At 51.7% G+C, this 11678-nt stretch overlaps 3 protein-coding genes across 8 annotated transcripts in view; all 3 read right to left on the reverse strand.

Annotated features, from left to right (window-relative positions):
• Positions 1-11678, reverse strand: part of LOC121301280 (RNA polymerase II elongation factor ELL-like) — a 794007-nt gene that overhangs the window by 407495 nt on the left and 374834 nt on the right. The gene's annotated exons all lie outside the window — the stretch shown is intronic.
• LOC121301283 (CUGBP Elav-like family member 5) overlaps positions 1-11678 on the reverse strand; it is a 56366-nt gene that overhangs the window by 2666 nt on the left and 42022 nt on the right. For 4 of the 6 annotated variants that reach the window (XM_041230526.1, XM_041230524.1, XM_041230525.1 and 1 more), the window contains exons 7-11: positions 5352-5496; positions 3848-3994; positions 3681-3743; positions 3260-3340; positions 2584-2727 (exon numbers count right to left, since the gene is read on the reverse strand). In XM_041230526.1, the coding sequence (XP_041086460.1) occupies positions 2584-2727; positions 3260-3340; positions 3681-3743; positions 3848-3994; positions 5352-5496 (580 nt within the window). The remainder of the gene's footprint in view (positions 1-2583; positions 2728-3259; positions 3341-3680; positions 3744-3847; positions 3995-5351; positions 5497-11678) is intronic. The other 2 variants (XM_041230528.1, XM_041230527.1) reach the window with 2 other exon arrangements.
• On the reverse strand, positions 10863-11600 carry LOC121301310 (CUGBP Elav-like family member 5). Its single transcript, XM_041230580.1, has 2 exons — positions 11376-11600; positions 10863-11078 (listed from the first exon to the last, which is right to left on the reverse strand). Exons 1-2 carry the CDS (start codon positions 11479-11481, stop codon positions 10951-10953), a joined length of 234 nt encoding a protein of 77 aa, XP_041086514.1. The 5' UTR covers positions 11482-11600; the 3' UTR covers positions 10863-10950.

Raw genomic sequence — 11678 nt, forward strand, 5'->3', positions numbered from 1 at the left:
AACAGGAACCAGGGAGTGGGTTAGAGAGGGAGGGAGGGACACCCCGACTGCACGCTGCAGTAACATGGGAACACAGCGGGCTCTGCCTGTCTGCCCCTGTCAGCTGCTGACTCGCATCACACACCAGCTGAGCTACAACGATGGGTTAACGAAGAAAACACAGGAACTGAATGCACCTTTTCAAAACAACACAAATACAACTGGCTCCTGAATCAAGAGTCCGAGTTGATGCTACTGGTGATGCGACTGGTTTCGGGTGTGTTTGGACCGTGTGAATCCAACCCAGGATGTGTCCCAATACTTCTAGTGCACCCCTTTAAGAGCAGCCTGTCCTGCTAATCTGGGAGCGAATGTCTCCCCTCAGACACTGAAACACACACACTGAAACACACAAACACACACTCTCACTCTCACACAGACACACTGACACACACACACTCTCACTCTCACACAGACACACTCTCTCACACAGAGCACACACACACACACACTCTCACACAGACACACTGACACACACTCTCACACAGAGCGCACACACACACACACACACACTCTCACACAGAGCACACACAGCAGAGCTGTTCCCATCAAGAAGAAAAGCTTGAAAGTCAATGACCAGACACGGCAGCCGCTGTGGCTGTTTGATGCATTCATAATGAGCAGAAGGAGCCCCTCCGCGTCCCCCAACACCTCGCCCAGACATCTGCTGTGGAGCCCCATTCCAGCGCAGGAGAGGGGAGAGATGGGAGAGGGAGGGGGGGACACTAATTGCCCCAAAGGGTTTCCGACACACAGGTGTAAATGCATCGTGTATCAGTCAATACTGCAAACAGCCCCCCCCGAGAGAGTGAGAGAGCGGCAATCAATCACACGCACACCGTCCCATGAACCAAAAACACAACCGCGCCCCCATAATGATGGTCTGCTTTCCTCCTCTTTACTCTGCCTTTGTTTTCTTTCAGCTGTTTGTTTATTTCCCCATTGTAAGTCTGGAGCAGTGGAGGTGGCTGGATCTGGGCTGGGCTGCTGCAGTCTCAGCTCTGTGTGCTCAGTTATGAAAGCTGAGCATGAGAGTTTGGATGATCTACAATGATAAAGCGAGGGCACTGCTTTCACAGCACAGGCGTTTAATGAGAAATAAGGAATGAAGCTGCTGTGTAACTGCTGTGCGTTACTGTACCCTGCTGTGCGTTACTGACACCCTGCTGTGTAACTGCTGTGCGTTACTGTACCCTGCTGTGCGTTACTGACACCCTGCTGTGTAACTGCTGTGCGTTACTGTACCCTGCTGTGCGTTACTGACACCCTGCTGTGTAACTGCTGTGCGTTACTGTACCCTGCTGTGCGTTACTGACACCCTGCTGTGTAACTGCTGTGCGTTACTGTACCCTGCTGTGCGTTACTGACACCCTGCTGTGTAACTGCTGTGCGTTACTGTACCCTGCTGTGCGTTACTGACACCCTGCTGTGTAACTGCTGTGCGTTACTGTACCCTGCTGTGCGTTACTGACACCCTGCTGTGTAACTGCTGTGCGTTACTGTACCCTGCTGTGCGTTACTGACACCCTGCTGTGTAACTGCTGTGCGTTACTGTACCCTGCTGTGCGTTACTGACACCCTGCTGTGTAACTGCTGTGCGTTACTGTACCCTGCTGTGCGTTACTGACACCCTGCTGTGTAACTGCTGTGCGTTACTGTACCCTGCTGTGCGTTACTGACACCCTGCTGTGTAACTGCTGTGCGTTACTGTACCCTGCTGTGCGTTACTGACACCCTGCTGTGTAACTGCTGTGCATTACTATACCCTGCTGTGCGTTACTGACACCCTGCTGTGTAACTGCTGTGCGTTACTGTACCCTGCTGTGCGTTACTGACACCCTGCTGTGTAACTGCTGTGCGTTACTGTACCCTGCTGTGCGTTACTGACACCCTGCTGTGTAACTGCTGTGCGTTACTGTACCCTGCTGTGCGTTACTGACACCCTGCTGTGTAACTGCTGTGCGTTACTGTACCCTGCTGTGCGTTACTGACACCCTGCTGTGTAACTGCTGTGCGTTACTGTACCCTGCTGTGCGTTACTGACACCCTGCTGTGTAACTGCTGTGCGTTACTGTACCCTGCTGTGCGTTACTGACACCCTGCTGTGTAACTGCTGTGCGTTACTGTACCCTGCTGTGCGTTACTGACACCCTGCTGTGTAACTGCTGTGCGTTACTGTACCCTGCTGTGCGTTACTGACACCCTGCTGTGTAACTGCTGTGCGTTACTGTACCCTGCTGTGCGTTACTGACACCCTGCTGTGTAACTGCTGTGCGTTACTGTACCCTGCTGTGCGTTACTGACACCCTGCTGTGTAACTGCTGTGCGTTACTGTACCCTGCTGTGCGTTACTGACACCCTGCTGTGTAACTACTGTGCGTTACTGTACCCTGCTGTGCGTTACTGACACCCTGCTGTGTAACTGCTGTGCGTTACTGACACCCTCCCAGGACCAACATGTGCCTCAGATGGTTCTCAAAGCTGGAGCACCCCTGAAAAGACGAGCGCTTGTTTTTTGTTTGGTTTCTGCGGTGGGTCACCTACCGAAGCACTTGCTCTGATTGGTGGCTCGGTCCATGAACACCTTGGAGGAGATGACCGCCCCGAAGGGCAGGAACATCTGCATCAGCTCGTTGTCTCCGAACTCCTGGGGCAGGTGGTATATGAAGAGGTTACAGCCCTCGGGCCCTGAGGAGAGACACTGGCATGAAGAGACACACAGGGCAGCCAACCCTGCAGGGGAGCCCAGACTGACACCCCAGAGACACAGGCAGGGGAGCCCAGACTGACACCCTAGAGACACAGGCAGGGGAGCCCAGACTGACACCCCGGGGTCACAGGCAGGGGAGCCCAGACTGACACTGTGGGGCGGTGCTGGCTGCTCTGGATCTCACCTGCGTATTGTTGACTTTGCAATAAGCATCTGAACCATTAACATCCCTAGCCAGATTGCAATACCCATCACGAAATGCATTTGCATCGCTGCACTGGCTCCTTCAGCACTCTGTTAAGAAAGCATTTTATATTACTATAGTACAAAGGACCAAGCCGCCATCAACAACGGTTCCCTGCAGAAACCAATTCCCCTTTTTAATTGGTCAGGTCTGATTTCATTATTATCTAACAGTCGCTAATAATAGCCTTGCTTTCATTTCTAAATTTGAAATACAACCAGGTGGTGCAATGTGCTGGTGAAACCCTGGGACCCCCTGAGACTCACCTTCTCTCTGCTGCTGGATGAGAGGGGGGGGCTGGGGGATGGGCTGTCCAATGGGGGTCAGGGTGGCCGCTGGGTAGATCGCTGGCAGGAGAGAGACACAGAAACACACTGATCACTGTGGGCATGCAGACCAAGGCAAGCATGCACCCTGTGCCCAGGCTGCTCTCTACCTTCTTCAGACTAACAGAACGATGGCAGTGGTCTGCACACTAAGCTAGCTCACTGCTAAACCTGACGCAGGTCAAAGCGCTTTTAATTTCATTACAGGTTCCTGCTCTCACTAGACTACTGCTGCTCAGAGAGGAATTTAACCAGTTCTGTGCCTGTCTGCCCTGTGAGATCCACTTCCAGACAGACTTTAACAAGGCGAGATTACACACGCACATGCATTGCACACGCACATGCGCAGAGAGTGGATCACCTGTGTACTGCTGCACCCCTGTGAAAGCTTGCTGGAGGGTGTCTGCTGCACTAGGGCTTTGAGCTGCAGGGGAGACAAGCAGGAACCAGGGTTAGTGCAGCAGAGAGAACAGTCACAGGGTGAGCTGGCGGTGGTTTCCCTGAGAGATCACTGCTGGCGGAGCGTACCTGAGTATGCTGGCAAGCCGTTGGTGTAGACAGCCTCCACGGCAGGGTGCCCGTTGGCCTGGTGATGGAGCCCGGTGAAGCCATTCACGAGGGGGGTCACGATGCTGGGAACTGCTGAGGGGGCGATGGAGGGGGGAGAGCTGAGACCTGGGGAAACACGGCACAGGACTGTACTGCACAACACAACACTGTACAACACAACACAACACTATACAACAGAACGCTGTAGCTCTGGTACACGAGGGGTTAAACACAATGCTGAGACACCATCCTTACAAATACCTTCAATAAAAACATGTAGAAACACTGAAAGAAAGTGGTCCCCTGCGTGCAGGCAGCCACATGCTCCTCCAGCAGCACCTGCCAACGGGAAATGAGGGATTTCTGGGATCAGCTCCCCCGCACTCTCACACTGACCCTGGACCCCAGAGCTACATTCAGTGCTGGGCCCTGGTGTGGCTCGCTCCCCGTCCTAAACCATGCATTGTTTGCCTTTCACAATTGCTTTTTTTTTTTTGGCTGCAGTGAGACGGGTTCAGTGGTGCTCTGCTATACCAGCGCTTCTCTAGCAGAGCCCTGCCCTTCCACCCTGGGCCTCCGAAGGGGGCAGTGCTGTTCATTGAGACCCGCACGGAGCCCGACAGCATCTGATAAATGTTATTTGAGGACGGGGCTCTAATCAGCTGGAGCATCGGGCACAGCGCTGGCTCCCGTCTCTATTGAAACACTTCACATGTGACAGAAAATAAAAACACGCAAACTTCCTTCAAGCAAGACTCGAGACAGACACATATAAAAAGCACACATATAAAAAGTCCATCAGGCTGATCGAAACAGCAGCATTTTGGAAAAGGTCGAGCCAGATTCTGCACCCGGGGGAGGGCGCAATGCATCATGAAGGGGCGATTCCTAAGCGAGATGCTTCACTCTGTGGAGGCGTTACCTTTGAATGATCTGCACTCGCTACACTGGACCGGAATCAGACCTCATGAACACTTGCACTCTTTACAAAGGCACCGGGCGAGTCCTGAGGTCACTTGAGCAAGGACTTCTGAATTTTATTTCCTTAGGGTTTGACCATGAAGAATCCAATGCTAGATTTCAGCTCATGTTCTCGTGATGGAAGAGAGAAAATCTAAATCTCAGTAATTAAGCCTTGGATACACTATGCATTTACCACAGCCTACCGTGCTTCTCTGTGCTTTACAGTGCCGTGCTTCTCTGTGCTTTACAGTGCCGTGCTTCTCTGTGCTTTACAGTGCTTGCCTATGCGTGCCCATGCTGTTGCTGTATTTTATCACACTTTGCTGCGATTTTACTCAGGACACTTTTATAAGGGGTTTGGGGCTGCAAGGCTCGGCTCTGCAGGCCTGGCTGTGCTTTGTTTGCTCAGCTACAGGTTGTTCAAACTCTTCATCTTCAGAAGTTGCCCGGCGCCGTGCTCCCAACTGCGGGTAAGAGTTGAGTGAAAGCCATTGCTCACCAAGCATCCCGTGACACTCACCCGACACTGGCGTCATGGGCGCGGCCGGCAGCCCGTTCAGGGTCAGGGCCCCCATCTGGTGGATCTGAGCGGCTGGGAACGCAACGCTGGGGGCCAGGTACCCCCCATGAGAGGCAGCCATGAGAGCAGCCTGCTGCTGCATCAACTGAGATGAGAGAGGGGGGAGAGAGAGAGAGAGAGAGAAGAGGGGGTAGAGGGAGACAGGAGGGAGAGAGAGAGACAGGAGGGAGAGGGAGAGAGAAAGAGGGAGAGCACAATCAATTCTAATCAATTAAATTTATTTTTTATAGCACCTTTCATGCCAAGGCACCCCAAAGTGTTTCACATCACAATAAATATACTGTACAACAATCAAATATACAATAATGTACAATAAAATATCAAAAAACATCCAAAAACAAATGGGAAAGAAAGAAATTGCATTTATTACATTTAATCAAAAAATAACTTTTTACTTTTTAAGTACTTCACTGGAAACCAGTGCAAGAGGGCAAGAGCAGGGGTAACGTAACAGTAAAAAGCCCCAATTAGCATCCTGTCCATTCCCTGTGATGAGCTCAGTGCCTCCAACACCCTCTGCTTTATTAACAGGCCTCTCCCTGTGTTTAAACACATATACAAAAAAACCATTCGAGCGAGCAAGCGCCCCAATGAGCCAGCCTCGCTCACATGGTGTCCTGCGCTGGGAAGACCATGATCCCCCTCAACGGCTCTGTCCCGTCCCAAAACGCGAGCTTCTGCCACCTCATCCATTAGCCACATGCTTTGTCGCAGCATCTATTAACTCCTTTTCTGTCATTTGCATAATTTCATCAACGTGACAAATGAGGAGCATCCACTGCGTGCCAGAAAAGATGAATGGGGCTTTAAGTGAGAGAGAGAGGGGGAGAGGGGGAGAGGGGGGAAAGGAGGAGAGGGGCCTTTCTCTCTCTCTAACCCCCCGGAGCAGCCATGAGAACTGTAACCAAGTTCATTTTAATAAACTCATGATGAGGAGACGAGAGCCGGAGAGGCACGGGCTGCCAGAACCCTCATTAGCATTTCTGACGAGTCACTGGGCTCGGCTGTTCCCTCCATTGCATTTCAGTGGGAGACCCGGTGTTTAAAAGCAGGTACCATTAGCACAACACTGTCAGATTATCATAGTGCTGTACCATTATCATAGCATGATTCCAATACCATAGCACTCTACCATTAGTATAGCACTGTACCATTAGCAGTAGTCCCTAAAGTTTGAAAGCTGCACCTTGTCATGGCACCAGTGCATTTATCTACAAAAACAAATGCACATTTGGGGCTTGTTTCACACATTTCTTCTGATAAAGGGAATAAGCAACTAATACTAGGCTTCATTTTGATTAGTCATTAAGTGATGTTTTAAATGCAGCTGCTTTCTGATTGGGTAGCATCAGATTTGGATTTACAAAAAAAAAAAAAAAAAAAAAAAAGCACAACCAGAGGATTCGTTCCCAGCTAGGCCCAGCAGAGGGCAGTGTTGCACAGAGATGATTGTGAAGCAGCCCACGCCCTCCCAGTGCAATTTACTATCAGCTAGAAGACAGCAGGCACATCGCACTGTGCTTTTCGTCTTTTGTCACGATCGCAATCTGTGACTCTGCGAAAGAGATGCTAAAAATACTGTAGAGCAGTTTCATACAGAGCAGGCTGACAGTTTCTCAAATACCCAAGAAAGCCATTCACATCAACAAGTCACACAATGCGCTCTGCTGTTTGACTGGGAGATGAAGGGTCGTTTGTTCTTGAATATAAAATAAAACAATGCAATGCCTGCTTTCCTAACCGGCCCAGAAACTCTGAGGGGAGCAGCAGGTTTGAAAAGGGAGGTAAATAAAGTGAAGCTGCTCTCGATCCCTCCCTGCAGATCTTCAGCAGCGAGTCCTGGATGAATTGCTCTCGATCCCTCCCTGCAGATCTTCAGCAGCGAGTCCTGGATGAATTGCTCTCGATCCCTCCCTGCAGATCTTCAGCAGCGAGTCCTGGATGAATTGCCCTCGATCCCTCCCTGCAGATCTTCAGCAGCGAGTCCTGGATGAATTGCTCTCGATCCCTCCCTGCAGATCTTCAGCAGCGAGTCCTGGATGAATTGCTCTCGATCCCTCCCTGCAGATCTTCAGCAGCGAGTCCTGGATGAATTGCTCTCGATCCCTCCCTGCAGATCTTCAGCAGCGAGTCCTGGATGAATTTGCATCCCTGCCACACTCACTGGGACGGGCTGCATTTCATGAATCCCAGTGGAGGCTGGGATTGTGTTGAGAGCACAGAGTAACGATTTCCCAGTGTTTCTAACCTGGGAATCAAAGGATTAATACCTATGAGGTAATGGTTACATTTCTATTTCAGGGAACCAGGGTTAAGTTACAGAGCCTTCTCTGGCTGAGAAGGAGGGCAGCTCTGTGCAGCGGCATCACTGAGGTTTAGTGAAGAGGCTCCGAGGCGGTCTGACAGGAGATGTAATAAACACTGGACTCACTGCAGTGTGCAGGGCTCTGTGTGTGTGTGTGTGTTACTCACTGCAGTGTGCAGGGCTCTGTGTGTGTGTGTTTCTCACTCACTGCCTCTGTGTGTGTGTGTGTTACTCACTGCAGTGTGCAGGGCTCTGTGTGTGTGTGTTACTCACTGCAGTGTGCAAGGCTCTGTGTGTGTGTGTGTTACTCACTGCAGTGTGCAGGGCTCTGTGTGTGTGTGTGTTACTCACTGCAGTGTGCAGGGCTCTGTGTGTGTGTGTTACTCACTGCAGTGTGCAGGGCTCTGTGTGTGTGTGTGTACTCACTGCAGTGTGCAGGGCTCTGTGTGTGTGTGTTACTCACTGCAGCGTGCAGGGCTCTGTGTGTGTGTGTTACTCACTGCAGCGTGCAGGGCTCTGTGTGTGTGTGTTACTCACTGCAGCGTGCAGGGCTCTGTGTGTGTGTGTTACTCACTGCAGCGTGCAGGGCTCTGTGTGTGTGTGTTACTCACTGCAGCGTGCAGGGCTCTGTGTGTGTGTGTTACTCACTGCAGCGTGCAGGGCTCTGTGTGTGTGTGTGTTACTCACTGCAGTGTGCAGGGCTCTGTGTGTGTGTGTGTTACTCACTGCAGTGTGCAGGGCTCTGTGTGTGTGTGTGTTACTCACTGCAGTGTGCAGGGCTCTGTGTGTGTGTGTTACTCACTGCAGTGTGCAGGGCTCTGTGTGTGTGTGTGTGTTACTCACTGTGCCTCTGTGTGTGTGTGTGTTACTCACTGCAGTGTGCAGGGCTCTGTGTGTGTGTGTTACTCACTGCAGTGTGCAGGGCTCTGTGTGTGTGTGTGTGTTACTCACTGCCTCTGTGTGTGTGTGTGTTACTCACTGCAGTGTGCAGGGCTCTGTGTGTGTGTGTGTTACTCACTGCAGTGTGCAGGGCTCTGTGTGTGTGTGTGTTACTCACTGCAGTGTGCAGGGCTCTGTGTGTGTGTGTTACTCACTGCAGTGTGCAGGGCTCTGTGTGTGTGTGTGTTACTCACTGCAGTGTGCAGGGCTCTGTGTGTGTGTGTGTGTGTTACTCACTGCAGTGTGCAGGGCTCTGTGTGTGTGTGTTACTCACTGCAGTGTGCAGGGCTCTGTGTGTGTGTGTGTTACTCACTGCAGTGTGCAGGGCTCTGTGTGTGTGTGTGTTACTCACTGCAGTGTGCAAGGCTCTGTGTGTGTGTGTGTTACTCACTGCAGTGTGCAGGGCTCTGTGTGTGTGTGTTACTCACTGCAGTGTGCAGGGCTCTGTGTGTGTGTGTGTGTTACTCACTGCCGTGTCGTCATCTACACACGCCCTTAAGGACACACATGGTGGTACTCACGATCCAGTCGTTACGACATCACAACGACACAGTGCAGGGCTGTGTGTGTTTACTCACTGCAGTGTGCCAGTGTGTACTCGAGTGCACACTGTGTGTGTGTATGTGTTACTCACTGCCTACTGTGTGTGTGTGTGTGTGTGTGTTACTCACTGCAGTGTGCAGGGCTCTGTGTGTGTGTGTTACTCACTGCAGCGTGCAGGGCTCTGTGTGTGTGTGTGTTTACTCACTGCAGTGTGGTCCCCCCACTTCACAGTTATCCTCTCACCGGCCAATGTGTGTGTGTGTGTGTTACTCACTGCAGTGTGCAGGGCTCTGTGTGTGTGTGTTACTCACTGCAGTGTGCAGGGCTCTGTGTGTGTGTGTTACTCACTGCAGTGTGCAGGGCTCTGTGTGTGTGTGTGTTACTCACTGCAGTGTGCAGGGCTCTGTGTATGTGTGTGTTACTCACTGCAGTGTGCAGGGCTCTGTGTGTGTGTGTTACTCACTGCAGTATGCAGTGTGCTCTGTGTGTGTGTGTTACTCACTGCAGCGTGCAGGGCTCTGTGTGTGTGTGTTACTCACTGCAGCGTGCAGGGCTCTGTGTGTGTGTGTTACTCACTGCAGTGTGCAGGGCTCTGTGTGTGTGTGTGTTACTCACTGCAGTGTGCAGGGCTCTGTGTGTGTGTGTTACTCACTGCAGTGTGCAGGGCTCTGTGTGTGTGTGTACTCACTGCAGTGTGCAGGGCTCTGTGTGTGTGTGTTACTCACTGCAGCGTGCAGTGCTCTGTGTGTGTGTGTTACTCACTGCAGTGTGCAGGGCTCTGTGTGTGTGTGTGTTACTCACTGCAGTGTGCAGGGCTCTGTGTGTGTGTGTTACTCACTGCAGTGTGCAGGGCTCTGTGTGTGTGTGTTACTCACTGCAGTGTGCAGGGCTCTGTGTGTGTGTGTGTTACTCACTGCCTCTGTGTGTGTGTGTGTGTGTACTCACTGCCTCTGTGTGTGTGTGTGTTACTCACTGCCTCTGTGTGTGTGTGTGTTACTCACTGCGTGTGTGCCATAGACAAGCACACCACAAACACAATGAGTGACAGCGAGCACAAACCACCACAATGAGTGAAGGAGACTACACACACACTGGAGTGACGAACCCATCCACGAACTGTCACGTCCTGTTTCGGGTCGTGCAACTTCCTATCGGGGTTCACCGGCTTGGTGACGCGTAGGACAGCCTAGCACGCTGGAGGACATAGACACAGGGGTTGAGTGGTGGAGTAGCTGAACCTCATCCCGGGGGACCTACCCAAGGCTATTCTGATCACCAAACGCAATCCTTTCTCCTTCGGTTACGTCCTGTGTTTGGGAGGAGCGAGAACCTCAGGAACGTGGGATGTGTGGGAAATTGTGCTGGCCTTGAAATGGTTCTTGAGAGGTGGGGCCACGTGTGTGTGGTGCTGTTTCAAAACGTGTGTGGATATTTTGCATCACACTATAAAATTAACTAATTTTGCTTCATAAAGTCAAATGAAAGCTGCTGAACAAGGTTAGATTAACACATTGAGTTACACACCTCTTTGTAGCTTTACATATACTCCACGAAAAACAGACAAAAATGTGAGATGACGTACTGTACGACTCTGACCGCCTCTGGTAGACTTTTGCAACATCATTTTGTAGTTTCTTTGATTATATGATGTGAAATAAGAGCTCTAAATGATGTTCATGTTGTTAAATGAATTTCTAGGTGATGCAGAGCGTTTGGTCAGAGCAGTACAACATGCAGTGTTGTCACCAGTTGTTAAGCCCCCACAGTATCATTATTATCATGCTGATGATTTGAACTCACTGGCATGGTCTGACTCCCATGCAGAGCGCTGATCGCTGCCTGGGCCTCGGCATGTGTGGAGTACTTTACAAACGCACAGCCTGGGAACAAAACACAACACAGGAGATGAGCAGAGGAACAAGCACACCGCACGCATTCAGAGAGGAGATCCGATCACTCTGTCACGGTGTGTGTGTCAGTGTGGGCGCGTGTGTGTCAGCGTGGGCGCGCGTGTGTCAGCGTGGGAGCGAGTGTGTCAGCGTGGGAGCGAGTGTGTCAGCGTGGGAGCGAGTGTGTCAGCGTGGGAGCGAGTGTGTCAGTGTGGGCGGGTGTGTGTGTTGACACAGTCTTGCTGTGAGCTGGAGTTCTGTTCACACGAAGGGAACTGAAAGCCTCACCTTTGCTGTTTCCGTCAGGGCCCCTGAGCACGGTGCACTCCTCGATGACTCCGTAGGGCTGGAAGAGGCGGTACACATCCTCCTCACTCTGCTGCTTGCTCAGCATCCCCACAAACAACTTCCTGTCTTCTGGAACAAAACGCAGAGTTGGGGTTAACTGACCCCCCCCTGCTGGTGCACCCCTACCCACCCCTCCGCGGTTATCAACTACAAGAGGGGGTTTGAGGATGAACTGCTCCCCCTGTCCCTCCCTCACCCCCCGAAGAGAAAGGGCGCTCCCTCCAGTCCAGAGCAGGCTTGAGG

This window comes from Polyodon spathula, chromosome 27 (assembly GCF_017654505.1).
Source record: "Polyodon spathula isolate WHYD16114869_AA chromosome 27, ASM1765450v1, whole genome shotgun sequence".
Lineage (NCBI taxonomy): Eukaryota > Metazoa > Chordata > Actinopteri > Acipenseriformes > Polyodontidae > Polyodon > Polyodon spathula.

Excerpts from the sequence above, each read along its gene's own strand:
- LOC121301310 (XM_041230580.1), bottom strand. The coding sequence starts at position 11,481 with ATGCTGAGCAAGCAGCAGAGTGAGGAGGATGTGTACCGCCTCTTCCAG. Across the intron at positions 11,079-11,375 it reads CCCTGACGGAAACAGCAAAG|GCTGTGCGTTTGTAAAGTAC; the intron begins GTGAGGCTTTCA and ends TTTTGTTCCCAG.